The sequence below is a fragment of the Alternaria postmessia genome (genome assembly GCF_024291825.1).
Source record: "Alternaria postmessia strain BMP 2775 chromosome Unknown scaffold_21, whole genome shotgun sequence".
Lineage (NCBI taxonomy): Eukaryota > Fungi > Ascomycota > Dothideomycetes > Pleosporales > Pleosporaceae > Alternaria > Alternaria postmessia.
The window spans coordinates 288,897-302,047 of NW_026260094.1; the positions used below are offsets into that span (position 1 = coordinate 288,897).

Sequence of the window (13,151 nt, forward strand, 5' to 3'; positions counted from 1 at the left end):
GGGTGAGCCTTGACTGACTGCGGGGTTGGTGGTCGCGGAGAAGGGGCAGAGAAGGCTACGTCGGCGGAACCAGAGTGCTGCTCGGCGGGTGGTAGGTGGATAATGAGGGTTGGAGGGTGCAATGAGGTATGGGCTCCAGGCACACCAAGGTCGAGTTACAGGCTTGTGTAACGTGCAAGCAGCAATCACGGAGCGGGCTGAGGCGGCGTCTGAGGGTCGTATGCGACGTGATCAAGGCAGACGGGGCGCCAGGAAAGAAAATTGGCTGTCGTGTGTGCGGGAGAAGCAAGCGCAGGTGGGAGGAAGAGGGTCACTTTCAAGCGCGAATTTTTCTTTCGTTAAGGTGGTGCTCTAGAGAACCCGACAGCCCACGCTACTTCGGCGCATTCACCACTCCCTCGCCCAGTTCCCGAGAGCGGCCGTCCAGTGACTAGCAGATGACGTGCGGCTTGCACGCTTTATGAAAGTACTTATGCTGGCAACCCTCTGCGGCCGCCGTGGTTCTGCGTTTGCTTTCCACCATTTCAGTTCGACGCGCTCCAACACGCCAATGACGTCTCGCGAACCCCATCGACCCCTCATTTGCAAAAGGTAGTTTTATACATGGCTGCCTGCACTTCAACAAAACAGCCAGTTCCACCGGCTGGCCGTTCCCGTGCACCTGCTTACCTCCAATCTTGGGCTTCGGCCGCCTCCTCGGTGAGGGCCGTGTCGTGCCGGCACTTTCACGTTCCTCTGCCAATGGCCGGCACCACGAGCGAGCCATCTACGGATCCTTGTGCCCTACGGGAAAACGGAATTGCGGCCATTGACCTTTCCGAATCCTGCCGGGAGCTCCAAACCAGCCCGTATTGTTTGTCTGCAATATACAAGCCTTCATTCTTATGCCTGGCCAACTAGGCCTCAACTGTCCACCTTCTCCGCTCCATCAGGAGCACCACCATGTCTTCCCACACTCTAGCCGCTGCATCCAGTACATCGGTACTGATAAGCTGCGAATGCTAATCCCGTTGGACGCGTGTTAACTCTTTGTAGCAAGACCAAGGCGCCTGATGCTGCACGTCAACGTGGATATGACCTTCATGCCGCGAGGCTTGGACATGCGAATATCCTATCACCGCCACACTTTCATGAGGCTTGTTGCATGCGCCTCGGCAGCCCCATGTTTCATATATCCGACATTGATTCCAAACAAATTCTGAGCCTTGTCGGCTACTTTCGGCCTTCTCCGTTGCACGTCTATATTAAACCTGCGATCTGCCTTGATGCAGCTTGCAGAACCTTGGACGGTGGCTGGGATCTCACAGCGTTTAAACAAGTCCGAATCAACAACCGACGATTACAATTCGCACCATCCATAATCCCGGTACAGGCTGCCTCGCCCCGACCCGCGATTACCTCAGACCAAATAAATTTCCAATAATAGTTACCTCACCCAATCAAGTCTGAGGAATACGAACGTGACCATCAATGAGCACTATATCTAGGACCTCTTAGTATCAATTGCACCCCCTCAAGACTATATTCTGCACGCAGAAGAATCACAGGCCACCTAGATAGTATCCACGAGCGCTATACGGAGTATTTTCCATGATATATATCCAGAACAGTACGATTGCTACAAACATTGGAAGAAACCAGAATGACAAGACACTCGCAAGGATAAAGTCTATAGATGCTCAACAATAGATGCAAAACAGGAACACATCCTCGAGGTACACACCATCGTCAGCTGAAGCTCCAATACGCCCAAGTCTGGCGAAGGCATCTACAATACGGTTGAATCTTCCGTACAAGTCTGGATTAAACTCACTGCTCGATTGCCCGCAACCTCTCCATCTTCATCCTAGCCTTCTCCTCACTCCCAGCCCACCACCAAACCGCCCACCCAACTATGCTCCACTTCTTTCCCCACACTCCTCTCATCTCCCTCTTTCCTCTTTCCCTCACCTCGTCCTTTTCAAACGCCACCAAGACACGATCCGCAAGATACCGCCTCGCATGGTCCGGAACCTTGAACAAGGCTTCCCCAAGCGCCGATGGACTGATACCACCTTGACTCATATCATGACTAGTTTGATGGAACGACGAACGTGTTATCAAGGTGAGGTGTGCGATCGATGTGCGTTGGAAGGACGCCTTGAGGTGTGTGCAATTGAGGTCGTGGCCGGGATAGAAGAGGGAGGGGAGGGGTCGACGGTATTTTTCGGTTGAGCAGGGAGTCGGAAGGAGGGGATAAGGCGGCTTACGAGATGTGCGGGAGCGGAGCGTTAGGTCGACGAGGTCAGGGGGTTGGAAGTAGGTTTGAGAGGCCATGAGGAAGAGCTGGAGTAATCTAACAACGGTAAGAGCCAGTATTGACACAGGGAAAGTGAGTAGGTAAAGTGTACGTACCTGGTGCAATGAGCCGTGTCCTTGGAAAAGTCGGACGCGAATGTGAAGGGTAGTTTTGAGGAGCTTGCATCTGCCATAAATAAAGCGTGGAGGGGAAGTAGATGATGGTACATGAACGTGAACACGGCGTGTCGATCCAGTTCGTCCAGTAGTGGTGTCCTAGTCTCCATTTCTATCCTCGCCTTCAACGCCCCCAGAATCTCGATCTGAACAGTGAAGTTTGCCGGATAAGCAAAGTTGGTCAAGACCCATCGTATCTCGTTGAGGAGCCAGACACAGGTTACAGCGGCATAGAAACGCTCTCTCTGATCCGCGTCCAATTCAGTGTAATACCATGTATGCGGCGTATTCGGGTTCCTTCGAGGTAGGTCTCCGTCTCTGAACTTCTGCTCGCGATCAACAAGTGTTGCAAAGCGATGGACAAACCGCTGTGCATCCGAGGTATCATCCACAGATAGGAAATCTTGCTCTTGAAGTTCTCGTTCCAGCCAAATGTTCTCCAGAACACGCAGCCCCTGGTACCTTGCCAGTATGTCACAAATCATGTCATCTGTCCATTCAGCCGGACTAGAACAACTCCTGGCAGTCTGCATCAATTGCGTTTCCCAGATACTGAAACTGAAGACTCCGGGTTGGCTGGCAGCGAATGGCATAGGATGTCGTTCCAAGTGCGCTACGATCTTGCGATGGAGGTCGAGGGATCTGCAAAGCTGGAAGTCATAGCGGTGTTGGGGTGAAGAGTGAATGATTGAGCGCATGATCTCGAGGTAGATGTTTTGTTTTTGGATGACATGATGAGTCTTACTGCACATTCGTCCGAAGTGGTGGACGTCGTCGATGCTACCTAAGTAGTGATAAATCTGTTCCAGGATTTCTGGTGGTAGATCGATGATTATGGCCATGGCTGGTGATATGCCATCTGGTGGGTGCCTCGCTGCGTAGTGTGGTGTGAAGCGACTGGTCTGCTGCCTGTCATGCGGATTCTGCGTGTACGTGTATCATAAGAAGAGACGCGTAGAGTGCAGTATCACATGTCATTCGTAAACAGTGATCGAGGAATCAAGGGTTCGCAAGAATGATCAAAATGATGTATTACAAGTCGAACGCGGTTGAAGACGAGACGGCTTGGTGTCAACCTGGAGTGTCAAAGAGTGCGAACCGGGCAGTTGTCACTAATGCAAAGCAAAAGAAGCTGTCATATCCATCGAGTATGCATGTATCTGGAGATGCAGCTACACAAGGCTGAACCTTCATGTCCTTGGCTGGCTCTTTGCCTGGGTCAGGTGCTCCGGCAATCGCTCAGGGTCCCCAAGCTTGTGGTAGCGCAAACAGCCGCAACCGTCCCATCTGGCCTCTCATGTGCCGACTGTGGCATCTTGATTCACTCGTCAGAATCACCATAAGTCAAAGGCCTTAGAAGGCAACGTGAAAACGCGTCGTTGAGAGATGCAGTGCTGGTAGTTGGGCTATAACCACTCCGATTGGCTCCTTTTGGGCTTACCGCATTGGGCGACCGTGCTTGGCTCGCCGTTCACTCACTCCCGCGTTGTCTCCGCAGTCCGCAATCCAATCAATCCACCCCACGTCATACCTCGCACCACGTCGCAACTCATATCATTCGCATCGCAACCATGTCTGAAGAAAACTCGCAGCCCCCAGACACCAACATGGAGGTCAACGACGAACTCGACCACGCGGTGGATGACGAGATCAAGCAAGACGCGACACAACTGGAAGCCGACGCCATGAACCTCGACGGCGCAAACGATGCCGAACCCGCGACAGTCAACGGTGTAACAGACTCGGCCGCCGCGTTTGAAGCGCGCATACCAGCGAAGAAGGATGCGACGTTGCGCGAGTTCCTTGGCAAGATGGATGATTATGCGCCTATCGTATGCCGCGTCCCGTCCTCATACCAAGCATCGCGAACTAACCAGGCGACCAGATACCCGATGCAGTGACCAACTACTACCTGACCCGCGCCGGTCTGCCACCGCCACCCCAGACATCACAACATCTTGCACGTCTACTCGCTCTGGCGACACAGAAATTCATCGCCGACATTGCGGCCGACGCCTACCAATTCTCTCGCATCAGGTCGTCCAACACCACGAGTAACAACCCCATGGGTGGCGCAGGAGGAGCCCCGGCAGCAGCTGCACCTGGTGGTGCGCCTGGTGGAAAGGACAGCGGCTCAAAGACCAAGGACTACAACCTTGGCATCCAGCGACCAGGATATGGTGGTGGAGGTCAAGGTGGCAGTCAAGGCCGAACCGTGCTCACTATGGAGGATCTGGGCATGGCAGTAGGCGAATACGGAGTCAACATCAAACGTGGCGAGTTCTACCGTTAAGTCCACTGGTTTTGCTTAGGCAGCACTACATGAAAGCTGGTTCATGACGGGATGTGGCAATTTGGGATATCGACATGCATTTTAGGCGTTTGGAACCGGCATCACAGGCGCAGGGTACTTGGCCATTGGGAAGATTGAGGCATCTGGCCCACAAGCAGAGGGCTCCATCATATTTGTACAATAGCAGTACAGAATGGCTTCTAGATAAACCAAAATGATACCCAAACTCCCATTTGATGCACTTGTTTCCCGTTGCTCATTTGTTCTTCGTCTGCTTGTATGTGAACTGCTTCCGTGTTCTAGAATAACATGTCAGCGCTTCGTCGATCTCTCTCCAACCAGCTCCAGCAAGACATGGAGGTTCTGCCACACGTACGGCGCAAATTCTCCCAGCTTACGTCCTACCATGTCCTCAGTTATGGTGAGGTCTAGGTAGCTCTTGCCGTTGTGTATCTGGAACTTGAGGCCGACGAAATTCGGTAGTATCGTAGCCGAGCGCGCTTGTGTCTTGATCGGCGGCGTCCTTTCGCCAGCCTTTTTCTGTACTATTGGTAGGCTTCGAGATGATTAGGGCAGTTTTCGCAGGGCTTGATTGCAGTGGCTTACGGGACGATATTGGGTCCTAGCAGGACGTTAGTCTTTTGATCCTGTAGGATTTGGAAGCAATGCGCAGTATCTCACCTTTCCAGACCGATCGAGCGCAGAGCGCCCGTGTGGGAAACATTGCGACGTAGGGCGTGAAAGATGAGGTCGGCGAATGTTTTCGACGGCTTCCGATGGCCTCACGAAATGCACGTGAGAACGCGGGGGACGCTAGGGGCTTGGCTTAGGCGGAAGCGCGTCGCGAGTCGTGAGTAATTGCTCGCCATCCTTCGGCCTGTAGTGGCGTGTTTGCCTGGAAAGACTACTACAGTGCTTCAAGGGGGACATTAAACTCGCGGAATCACTCCCACCGGCGCCAGAAGTCACGGAGCCGAACTACCACAGATCAGCCGCCCACCATGCCCCCACGACGCGGTGCGCAGCAGAGTATGGGCAAACTTGAGATGTATCGACAAGCATGTTCTAACGAGGCTTCCAGGCGCAGACACAATCCGGATACTGGTCGCCACAGATAGCCATGTCGGATATAACGAACGCGATGCAGAGCGAAAGGACGACAGTTGGAGGACATTCCACGAAGTCATGTGCCTAGCGAAAGAGCACGATGTGGACATGGTACTGCATGCGGGAGACCTTTTTCACGAGAACAAGCCGTCGAGGAAGTCCATGTACCATGTCATGAAATCACTGCGTCAGAACTGTCTCGGCGAGAAGCCATGCGAACTGGAGATGCTGAGCGATGCGAGCGAGAACTTTGGAGGCATGTTCGACCACGTCAACTACGAGGATGAAGATATAAACATTGCTATACCCGTGTTTGCCATTCATGGTAATCACGACGACCCGTCAGGCGAAGGCTCGTTCTCTCCTCTCGATCTGTTGCAGGCGTCTGGCTTCGTCAACTATTTTGGTCGCACACCGGAAGTCGATAAGATCGCAGTGAAGCCTGTGCTACTTCAAAAGGGCGGCACCAAACTCGCTCTCTATGGTCTCAGCAACGTTCGTGATGAGCGCTTGTTCCACACCTGGCGGGACGGTAATGTCAAGTTCTTCCAACCTGGTATGCAAAAGGACGAGTGGTTCAACCTCATGAGCGTGCACCAAAATCATCATGCACATACGCCGACCAGCTATCTTCCCGAGAACTTTCTACCAGAGTTTATGGATCTTGTTGTATGGGGCCACGAGCACGAATGTTTGATTGACCCGCGATACAACCCTGAGATGGGCTTCCATGTCATGCAGCCCGGCTCCTCAGTGGCTACGTCATTGATGCCTGGAGAGGCGGTTCCCAAGCACGTTTGCATTTTGAGCGTCACTGGCAAGGAGTTCACAACTGAGAACATCCGCCTGAAAACGGTCAGACCCTTTATCATGAAAGAAATTGTGCTTGCAGAAGAGAGGGAAATTAAAGAAAAAGAGATATGGCGCGTCCGCGATGTCAGCGATAACCGTGCAAAGATTACCCAATACCTGAACCAGGTTATCGAGGAGTTGATCCAAGAAGCGAACAGGGAGTGGCTTGAACTTCAAGAAGACAGGGAAGAAGACGATGACATCGAACCGCCAAAACCGCTTGTCCGACTGCGTGTCGAGTACACAGCTCCAGGAGGGGGCGAATTTCATTGCGAGAATCCGCAGCGTATTTCGAATCGCTTCATGGGTAAGGTAGCCAACATCAACGATATTGTACAGTTTCACCGGAAAAAGAAACCAGCGAACCGTGCATTGAAGAGCACGGCTGAAGAGCCAGACGAGGACATCCTGGCTGAGCTTTCGATTGACTCAGTCAAGGTCGACAAGCTGGTTAAAGAATTCCTCACAGCTCAAACCCTGACAATCTTGCCGCAGAATTCCTTTGGAGATGCAGTGTCCCAGTTTGTGGACAAGGACGACAAGCATGCCATGGAAACCTTCGTCGGAGACAGCCTCAAAAATCAGCTCAAGCACCTCATGGCCGCCAACGAAATCGAAGAAGAAGAGATTACCAAGGAGATGGCGGAATATCGCGAACAACTGGAGGATCTGTTCGCTTCAGGACAGTTGAAGAAGACACGGAGGTCAAAGGTCAAACCTAAGCCAGCTGGATGGGACAGTGACTTCGACGGGTCTTGGGCTGATCAGCCTGCTGCCCTCGTCCGTTCTGACAATGAAGGCGAGAAAGACGATGACGAGAGCTTGGCTTCCATAACCACGAAGAAAGCTGCTCCACGCGGTCGCGGCAAAGCAGCTGGCACAAGTCGTGCAACTGCCGCTGCTGCCAAAAAGGCCGCACCTAAGAAGGCTGCGCCAGTAGCCAGAGCTACAGGCGGCCGAGGCAAGAAAAAGGCTGTTGTCGAAGAAGAGGAATCTGATAACGACGAAGACGTGATCATGATCGACGATGACGACGATGAAGAAGTTCCAGAAGAAGATGATGAAGATAGCGCGGAAGACCTTTTCGTTGCCTCGCAGAAGAAACCTCCTGCAAGGAAGGCCGCTGCGAGGACGACAACCAAACCCCTGGCGAAGTCCAAGTCGCCGGCTAAGAAGACGACGACTACGAGGGCCAAGGCGGGACCTGCGGCTACGCAGACAAAGTTGAACTTCTCGCAGACGCTTACGCAGCGTAGTCAGCCCACGCGGGCTGCGCCGTCGAGGGGAAAGAAGGCTGTGCAGGAGCCGGTAAGTGACGATAACGGTATTTATAAAGGTTGGGCTAATATGGGCATAGAGTGATGATGAGATTGAGTCTGATGACGCCTTTGAGTCGGCGCCGCCGCCTAGTGCTAGACCCACGAGGAGGAGGTAAAGGTACAGAGGACGTCAGAAGTGTTCTGAACATCGTAATACATGAGCAGGAGGCGCGAAGAGACATATATGGTACAGCATATTCAGCATGGAGCATAGCGAGGGCGTCAAGGCGTTAAGAGGAAAACTATGATAGGACCCTGGAAGCCAGCGAGCTTTATTACCCGAGTACGTGTGACCGTACTTTGTATGCTCATATCCTATATTAGAGCTGTATGCCCAGGCTTACGCAGCGTTCATCTGCCTTCAGAAGAGTGTGTGCGTCGAGTTTTTCTACATCTGCGGTTTCTCAATGAGCCAGTAGGTGGCTCGCTCATTCCTAGATCTTAGTACTCGGGAGTTTCTTCTTGCATCACATATGAGACTTTATCGTCGCACCTGGATGCCGGAGTAAAAGCCCGAGTATTCGCTTATCCATGTCTTCAGTGTCGACTGCTCTTGCCTTCTCAATCTCACCTAGCAGCCGCGCTTGTCCGCATGTCCACTTCTATAAATCTCACGATGCTCTTCTTCAAACCTTCCTACATCGTCGCTGTGTCATCTGTTTCCTCAGTGGCCAACCCCGATCGTCTGTTACACTGGCAGTTGCGGCAGGATACAGGGTATAACAACCTACCCAACCTCTTCCTCTGTCCTTCTCCTCAACACACTCATTTTGGTTCCATCTTCTTGTTCCGTCTCGCCATCTTTCGCATTGCTGCACTTGGGCTTTTTGGATAGCTGTCGTTCACTTCTTGTTCGCATTGCCTCACCATCGATCAGATTTGAGGTATGTCATTGTCTCTGCTACACCAATCATGACCCTCACCTATATCCGCAATGTTGAAGTACCGTATGCTGCAAGGAAGTTATACTGACGAAAGCAGGATATTCGCATCACACCATCTCAACCTTTTTCGCTTCTCCAGCTCCACGTCTCATTGACCCCATAATACCAGCGGCTCAATCAGGTTGGCGGCTCGCTGTCTACGGTACCCACTTAGGGTGACAGACCCTCCATGATGTCGTTCGCATACAAGGTGGACGAACTGCTTGCACTTCGCGACTCGGTGTCGGAATCAGCTGTGTCGATTGAGAAGTTTCCTAATGAGGATGTGATCAGAGGTCAGTCCCGGACTTGCCCTCTTCTGTCCTTCACCTTTCACCTTCCCCACCAAGGAGCATAGTGTCCAGATGCGGCGTATCCTGCACGCCCTTAACCACACACGCTGCGACCGACGATCCCTACTACACTACATCACCTCAAGCCTCGTCGTCTTGGTTACTACCATTGCCATAAGGCGAGCACAGCTGATCGTTCTCATATACAGAACACGTCCTACGCCCCTCAGTGTCCGCTTCGGCGAATCTGTCTAGCAGAGCATCGAACAGAAGCCTACGTGTACCTACTCCGGCGGCTCTCGTTCCTTTCGGCCCTCAGAAGCGGCCATCGCCGACGCCGTCGATTAAGCGTGGCAAAGCAGAGAAACTTCTCAAAGAACACGGAAGTCCCCCTGGTATACGAGTTACCGCGGGTGGCCGTATAGTTCCTAGCGACCTTCCACCGCTCGGCACGTCCCGATACGGCGACACCGCTTACAGACCACAACCACCACTGCGTGTCGCCCCAGGCAATATCCCTCAACCGCAGACACAAACAAACGGCAACAATACCGCTCGCGTTGAAGTCGTTGGCGGTCAACCAGTCATTTTTGTTGGTGATCGCATGTTCGCACTGCCAGCAGTCAACGCAACCAACCCCACGATACCTCCCACTGGCCCCGCTACTATGGACACGATGGCCAAACAGATGCTGGGCGCTTCCACGTTGGCTACTCACAATGCTCAAACGGGAGGCGCCTTTGGGCCATCACGTTCCAGTACTCACACACCATTTGCTGGCCTGGACCTGACGACACTCAAGGCGCAACAAGCGCTGAAGAAGCAAGAGCTGCGAACCGTAGAGCAGACCGAGGTATTGCAAGCTGGTCACCAGAGCGAGGCATGGCGCGCAGGAATGATCGAAAAGAAGCGGTGCCTGATCGTCGAGCTTGATGCGCTTCGAAAGCAAATAACAGCCGCTGAATCAGAGGGTAGTACTGCTCAACACAGCACCTTCTCTGGAGCGAACGCTTTAGGCTCAGCACCTATGCCGACTTTTGGACCGCAATACCAGCCAGGATATGCTCCTCCCATGTACCCATTCGCAGCACCGTATTCACCTCTGCCGATGTTCCAACCCCAACCCCAGCCTTTTGGTCAATTTCCCAACTTTACTGCTGTCGAGCCTACACCTTTTGTCCCAGCCGCGGCAAACCCGCCTCATTCTCCTCCAGGATCAGCTAGTCGTCGTTCTAGAGCTATTGAGATCAAGCCACCACCTCCAGAGGATGTCAAGAAGGGATCTATCTTGAACCCAAAGAGCCCTACATACGAGCCCGTTACCAAGTCCAGCACCACGCAAGGCGCTGTACCGCCCACTCCCTCGCCAGAGAAGCGATCTCCGTGGCGAGCACAACAACAGCAAGAACAGGGCAAACATGACCGCCGGGCGTCATCGCAGAAGCATAGTCTGTCTAGCGTTGATACCATGGATTTCTTCCCTACAAACACACATGAGCATTCCTCAACACGCGTAGCCCCACAGGCCAAGGAGACCGGGCACTCGTCCGATGAGAACACTGCTGTCCCATCTACACCGGAGAAGCACTGGCCTGCTAGTCCTTGGAATGAAGGCGATTCTGGTCGCTCAAGGCAAAACGAGCCTGCGCCTAAGCTCACTTCGTGGCCTGAGGCATTTGGCAAACAACCTTCTATGACTGCTGTACAGCAGAACGCTTTTGAGAAGCCCTTCTCCACCATGGTTGAGCGAGCTCCTGCAATGGGCGCCAACACGTCGACTTCCGCTTCGAGTAGCTTCATCGCGCCACGCGCCAACTCGGACCAACGTACTAGTACAGATGAGAACTGGCCGTTCCATGGCAAGCCGGTAACATATGTTCCGTCCACATATCAGGAGGGCTACCAGGCCGGTTACGACCATGTTAACATTCCTGACAGTCCCGAGGTTCTGCAAGGCTACATCCAGGGTCTTTTGCACTTCCTCACAGATGAGTCGAAGAAGCGTCAAGCTGAGTATCAACACGGCATTGACTCTAGGACACCCTCGTTACGAGCGTTAGTTGCCGGGTCTCTTCCCCAAGACCCTGCTGCCAGTATGCCTTTGAACAACAACAACGCCAATGGAGGTCAGGAAAACATTCGCTCAACGAAGGGCAATCTGCAAGACGATGTCCGTCGTGACTCGGGATACGGTCAGCAAGGGAATGTTAAGGAAATTCCAGTGCAATACATGGCTCGCAGCGAAGTTATTCCGGAACGCCATCGCATCGCCTCTGCCGCGCAGCACCTGAACCCTCCAGTGATCGTTCCACGGAGGCTTGCGTCTAACTACCGACAGGCTGCGTTTCCGAGCATCGAGAACGATACAAGTCGAGGCATGAAGAATCCAGTTAATTTGTCCAAGGCGAACAACCCCTTAGACAGTGGCGTGGTTCAGCATATCTTCGGCAATCAAACCCAGAATCGCAACTATGGCACGTCACTGAGCTCGCAGCGCTTCTACCCAACGCTCAAGGAAGTGAGTCTGGGCGAACTTGGTACCCATGGCGCACCTGTCCCTCGGCACTTTGGTAACCACCGCTTGTCAGGACTGGACGGCGCCATGGACGATTTGTCGGAGATGATCAACGATACGCCTACTGACGAGCGTCGGTCTTCGGTTGCAGGGGACCTTCGTTCGGCTGAAGCACCTGTCCCCTTTGAGTATGAGGAGAGCAGTACAAGCTGCTTCAAGGTGCCCAGCAGTAAGGGCAAGCAGAAAGCGACGTCTTCTCCAACAAAGGCCGCGGATGTCGAGCGTAGTGCTGCTACATCTTCGCCGGCCAACCCACCTAGCTCGCCTAAGAAGTCTGAAGAGCATTCACCCGCAAAAGCGAAGCTGGAACAGGTGACCAACAAGTTTCGACGCAGCAAGAAGGACGACCCTCGAACCATGTCTCCAGACGAGAGGCAGAAACGTTCAGACAAGTGGCGACAGCGCTTTCGGGACCTGAAGAGGACGGAGATCGAGGAGATCGAGGCGCATCGTAGGAACTCGCGCACCTGATCGTTGATTGTGGTTTGCCGTCGTCTACTTCAGATTACTTGGATAGGTCATTGCATCTTTTCGACCTCGACGTGAACCAAGTCTACTCTTGACGCTCTTCTCCGTATAGGAGATTGCTTCTGAATTCGGCCGAGGATTACTTTCATGGAGTAAGCACTATCACCGATACCTCCTTTTAACAACAACATCTTTCCGATTGACGAGTCTCTTTTGCAACCCTCTACTACGACACAGTGGTCGCTATGGTGGCCCAGATATTCTCCGAGTTTTTTTTCTTCAACATTTGTTTCGACAATAGGCGGACTGGCAGAAGGCGGCAGGGGATGTGTCATGGGCGAAGACGAGTCGTTCTGGTCAACTATGCACCTTCTCATCTCCTTTCCGTCAGCATCTTGCGTATAGATTCAGTCATTGTATAATAGGTAGCCAGCATACTCATCCGTTGCATCGTAGAATAATACAGACATGTCTCGCAATCAGTATAGTTTAGTGACAGCCGGTTTGTTCCTTAGACTTAAAGTGAGCTGACGAGGTTCATGGTGCACGGCCGATATATCGGAGTGACGGATGAGGTCCGAAACTTGCGCTAAACTGAAATAGCAATGGTTCTAGAACAGATTGGCGTCCGAGGCGGTCGTCAATGGACGAAATGGCGGAAACATGCGCGTCCTTTGTGAGCTGTCATACATCATCTACATCATCTCCAGCGCATACATTGTGTACTTGGGGTGTAAGACGGCTTCACCATGGCAACGACCAAGGGTCAATCGATCACGATGGATCTTGTATCGGATTCACACAGCCGCGTTTGGTGCGATGACGTGCCGTTATGCTTTCGCGTTGCTGATAAATCGGGCAATAGCG

General features: G+C 52.8%; 5 protein-coding genes across 5 annotated transcripts; 3 read left to right on the plus strand and 2 right to left on the minus strand.

The window, feature by feature from the left end:
• Nucleotides 1–1,809: 1,809 nt before the first annotated feature.
• Nucleotides 1,810–3,296, minus strand: J4E82_004492 (uncharacterized protein; the record flags this gene model as incomplete). Its single annotated transcript, XM_051730771.1, has 2 exons — nt 1,810–2,335; nt 2,395–3,296. The coding sequence occupies 2 exons, from the start codon at nt 3,294–3,296 to the stop codon at nt 1,810–1,812; spliced, it is 1,428 nt and encodes a 475-aa protein (XP_051589527.1).
• A 729-nt stretch (nt 3,297–4,025) lies between these two features.
• On the plus strand, nt 4,026–4,747 carry J4E82_004493 (uncharacterized protein; the record flags this gene model as incomplete). Its single annotated transcript, XM_051730772.1, has 2 exons — nt 4,026–4,286; nt 4,340–4,747. The coding sequence occupies 2 exons, from the start codon at nt 4,026–4,028 to the stop codon at nt 4,745–4,747; spliced, it is 669 nt and encodes a 222-aa protein (XP_051589528.1).
• Nucleotides 4,748–5,003: 256 nt separating this feature from the next.
• RSM19 (mitochondrial ribosomal small subunit component) lies at nt 5,004–5,471 on the minus strand (the record flags this gene model as incomplete). The annotated part of the gene is made up of 4 exons (XM_051730773.1): nt 5,004–5,046; nt 5,124–5,303; nt 5,354–5,369; nt 5,429–5,471. The coding sequence occupies 4 exons, from the start codon at nt 5,469–5,471 to the stop codon at nt 5,004–5,006; spliced, it is 282 nt and encodes a 93-aa protein (XP_051589529.1).
• A 277-nt stretch (nt 5,472–5,748) lies between these two features.
• MUS23 (Double-strand break repair protein mus-23) lies at nt 5,749–8,141 on the plus strand (the record flags this gene model as incomplete). Its single annotated transcript, XM_051730774.1, has 3 exons — nt 5,749–5,776; nt 5,829–8,014; nt 8,064–8,141. The coding sequence occupies 3 exons, from the start codon at nt 5,749–5,751 to the stop codon at nt 8,139–8,141; spliced, it is 2,292 nt and encodes a 763-aa protein (XP_051589530.1).
• A 1,000-nt stretch (nt 8,142–9,141) lies between these two features.
• On the plus strand, nt 9,142–12,287 carry J4E82_004496 (uncharacterized protein; the record flags this gene model as incomplete). Its single annotated transcript, XM_051730775.1, has 2 exons — nt 9,142–9,244; nt 9,451–12,287. The coding sequence occupies 2 exons, from the start codon at nt 9,142–9,144 to the stop codon at nt 12,285–12,287; spliced, it is 2,940 nt and encodes a 979-aa protein (XP_051589531.1).
• Nucleotides 12,288–13,151: the final 864 nt, after the last annotated feature.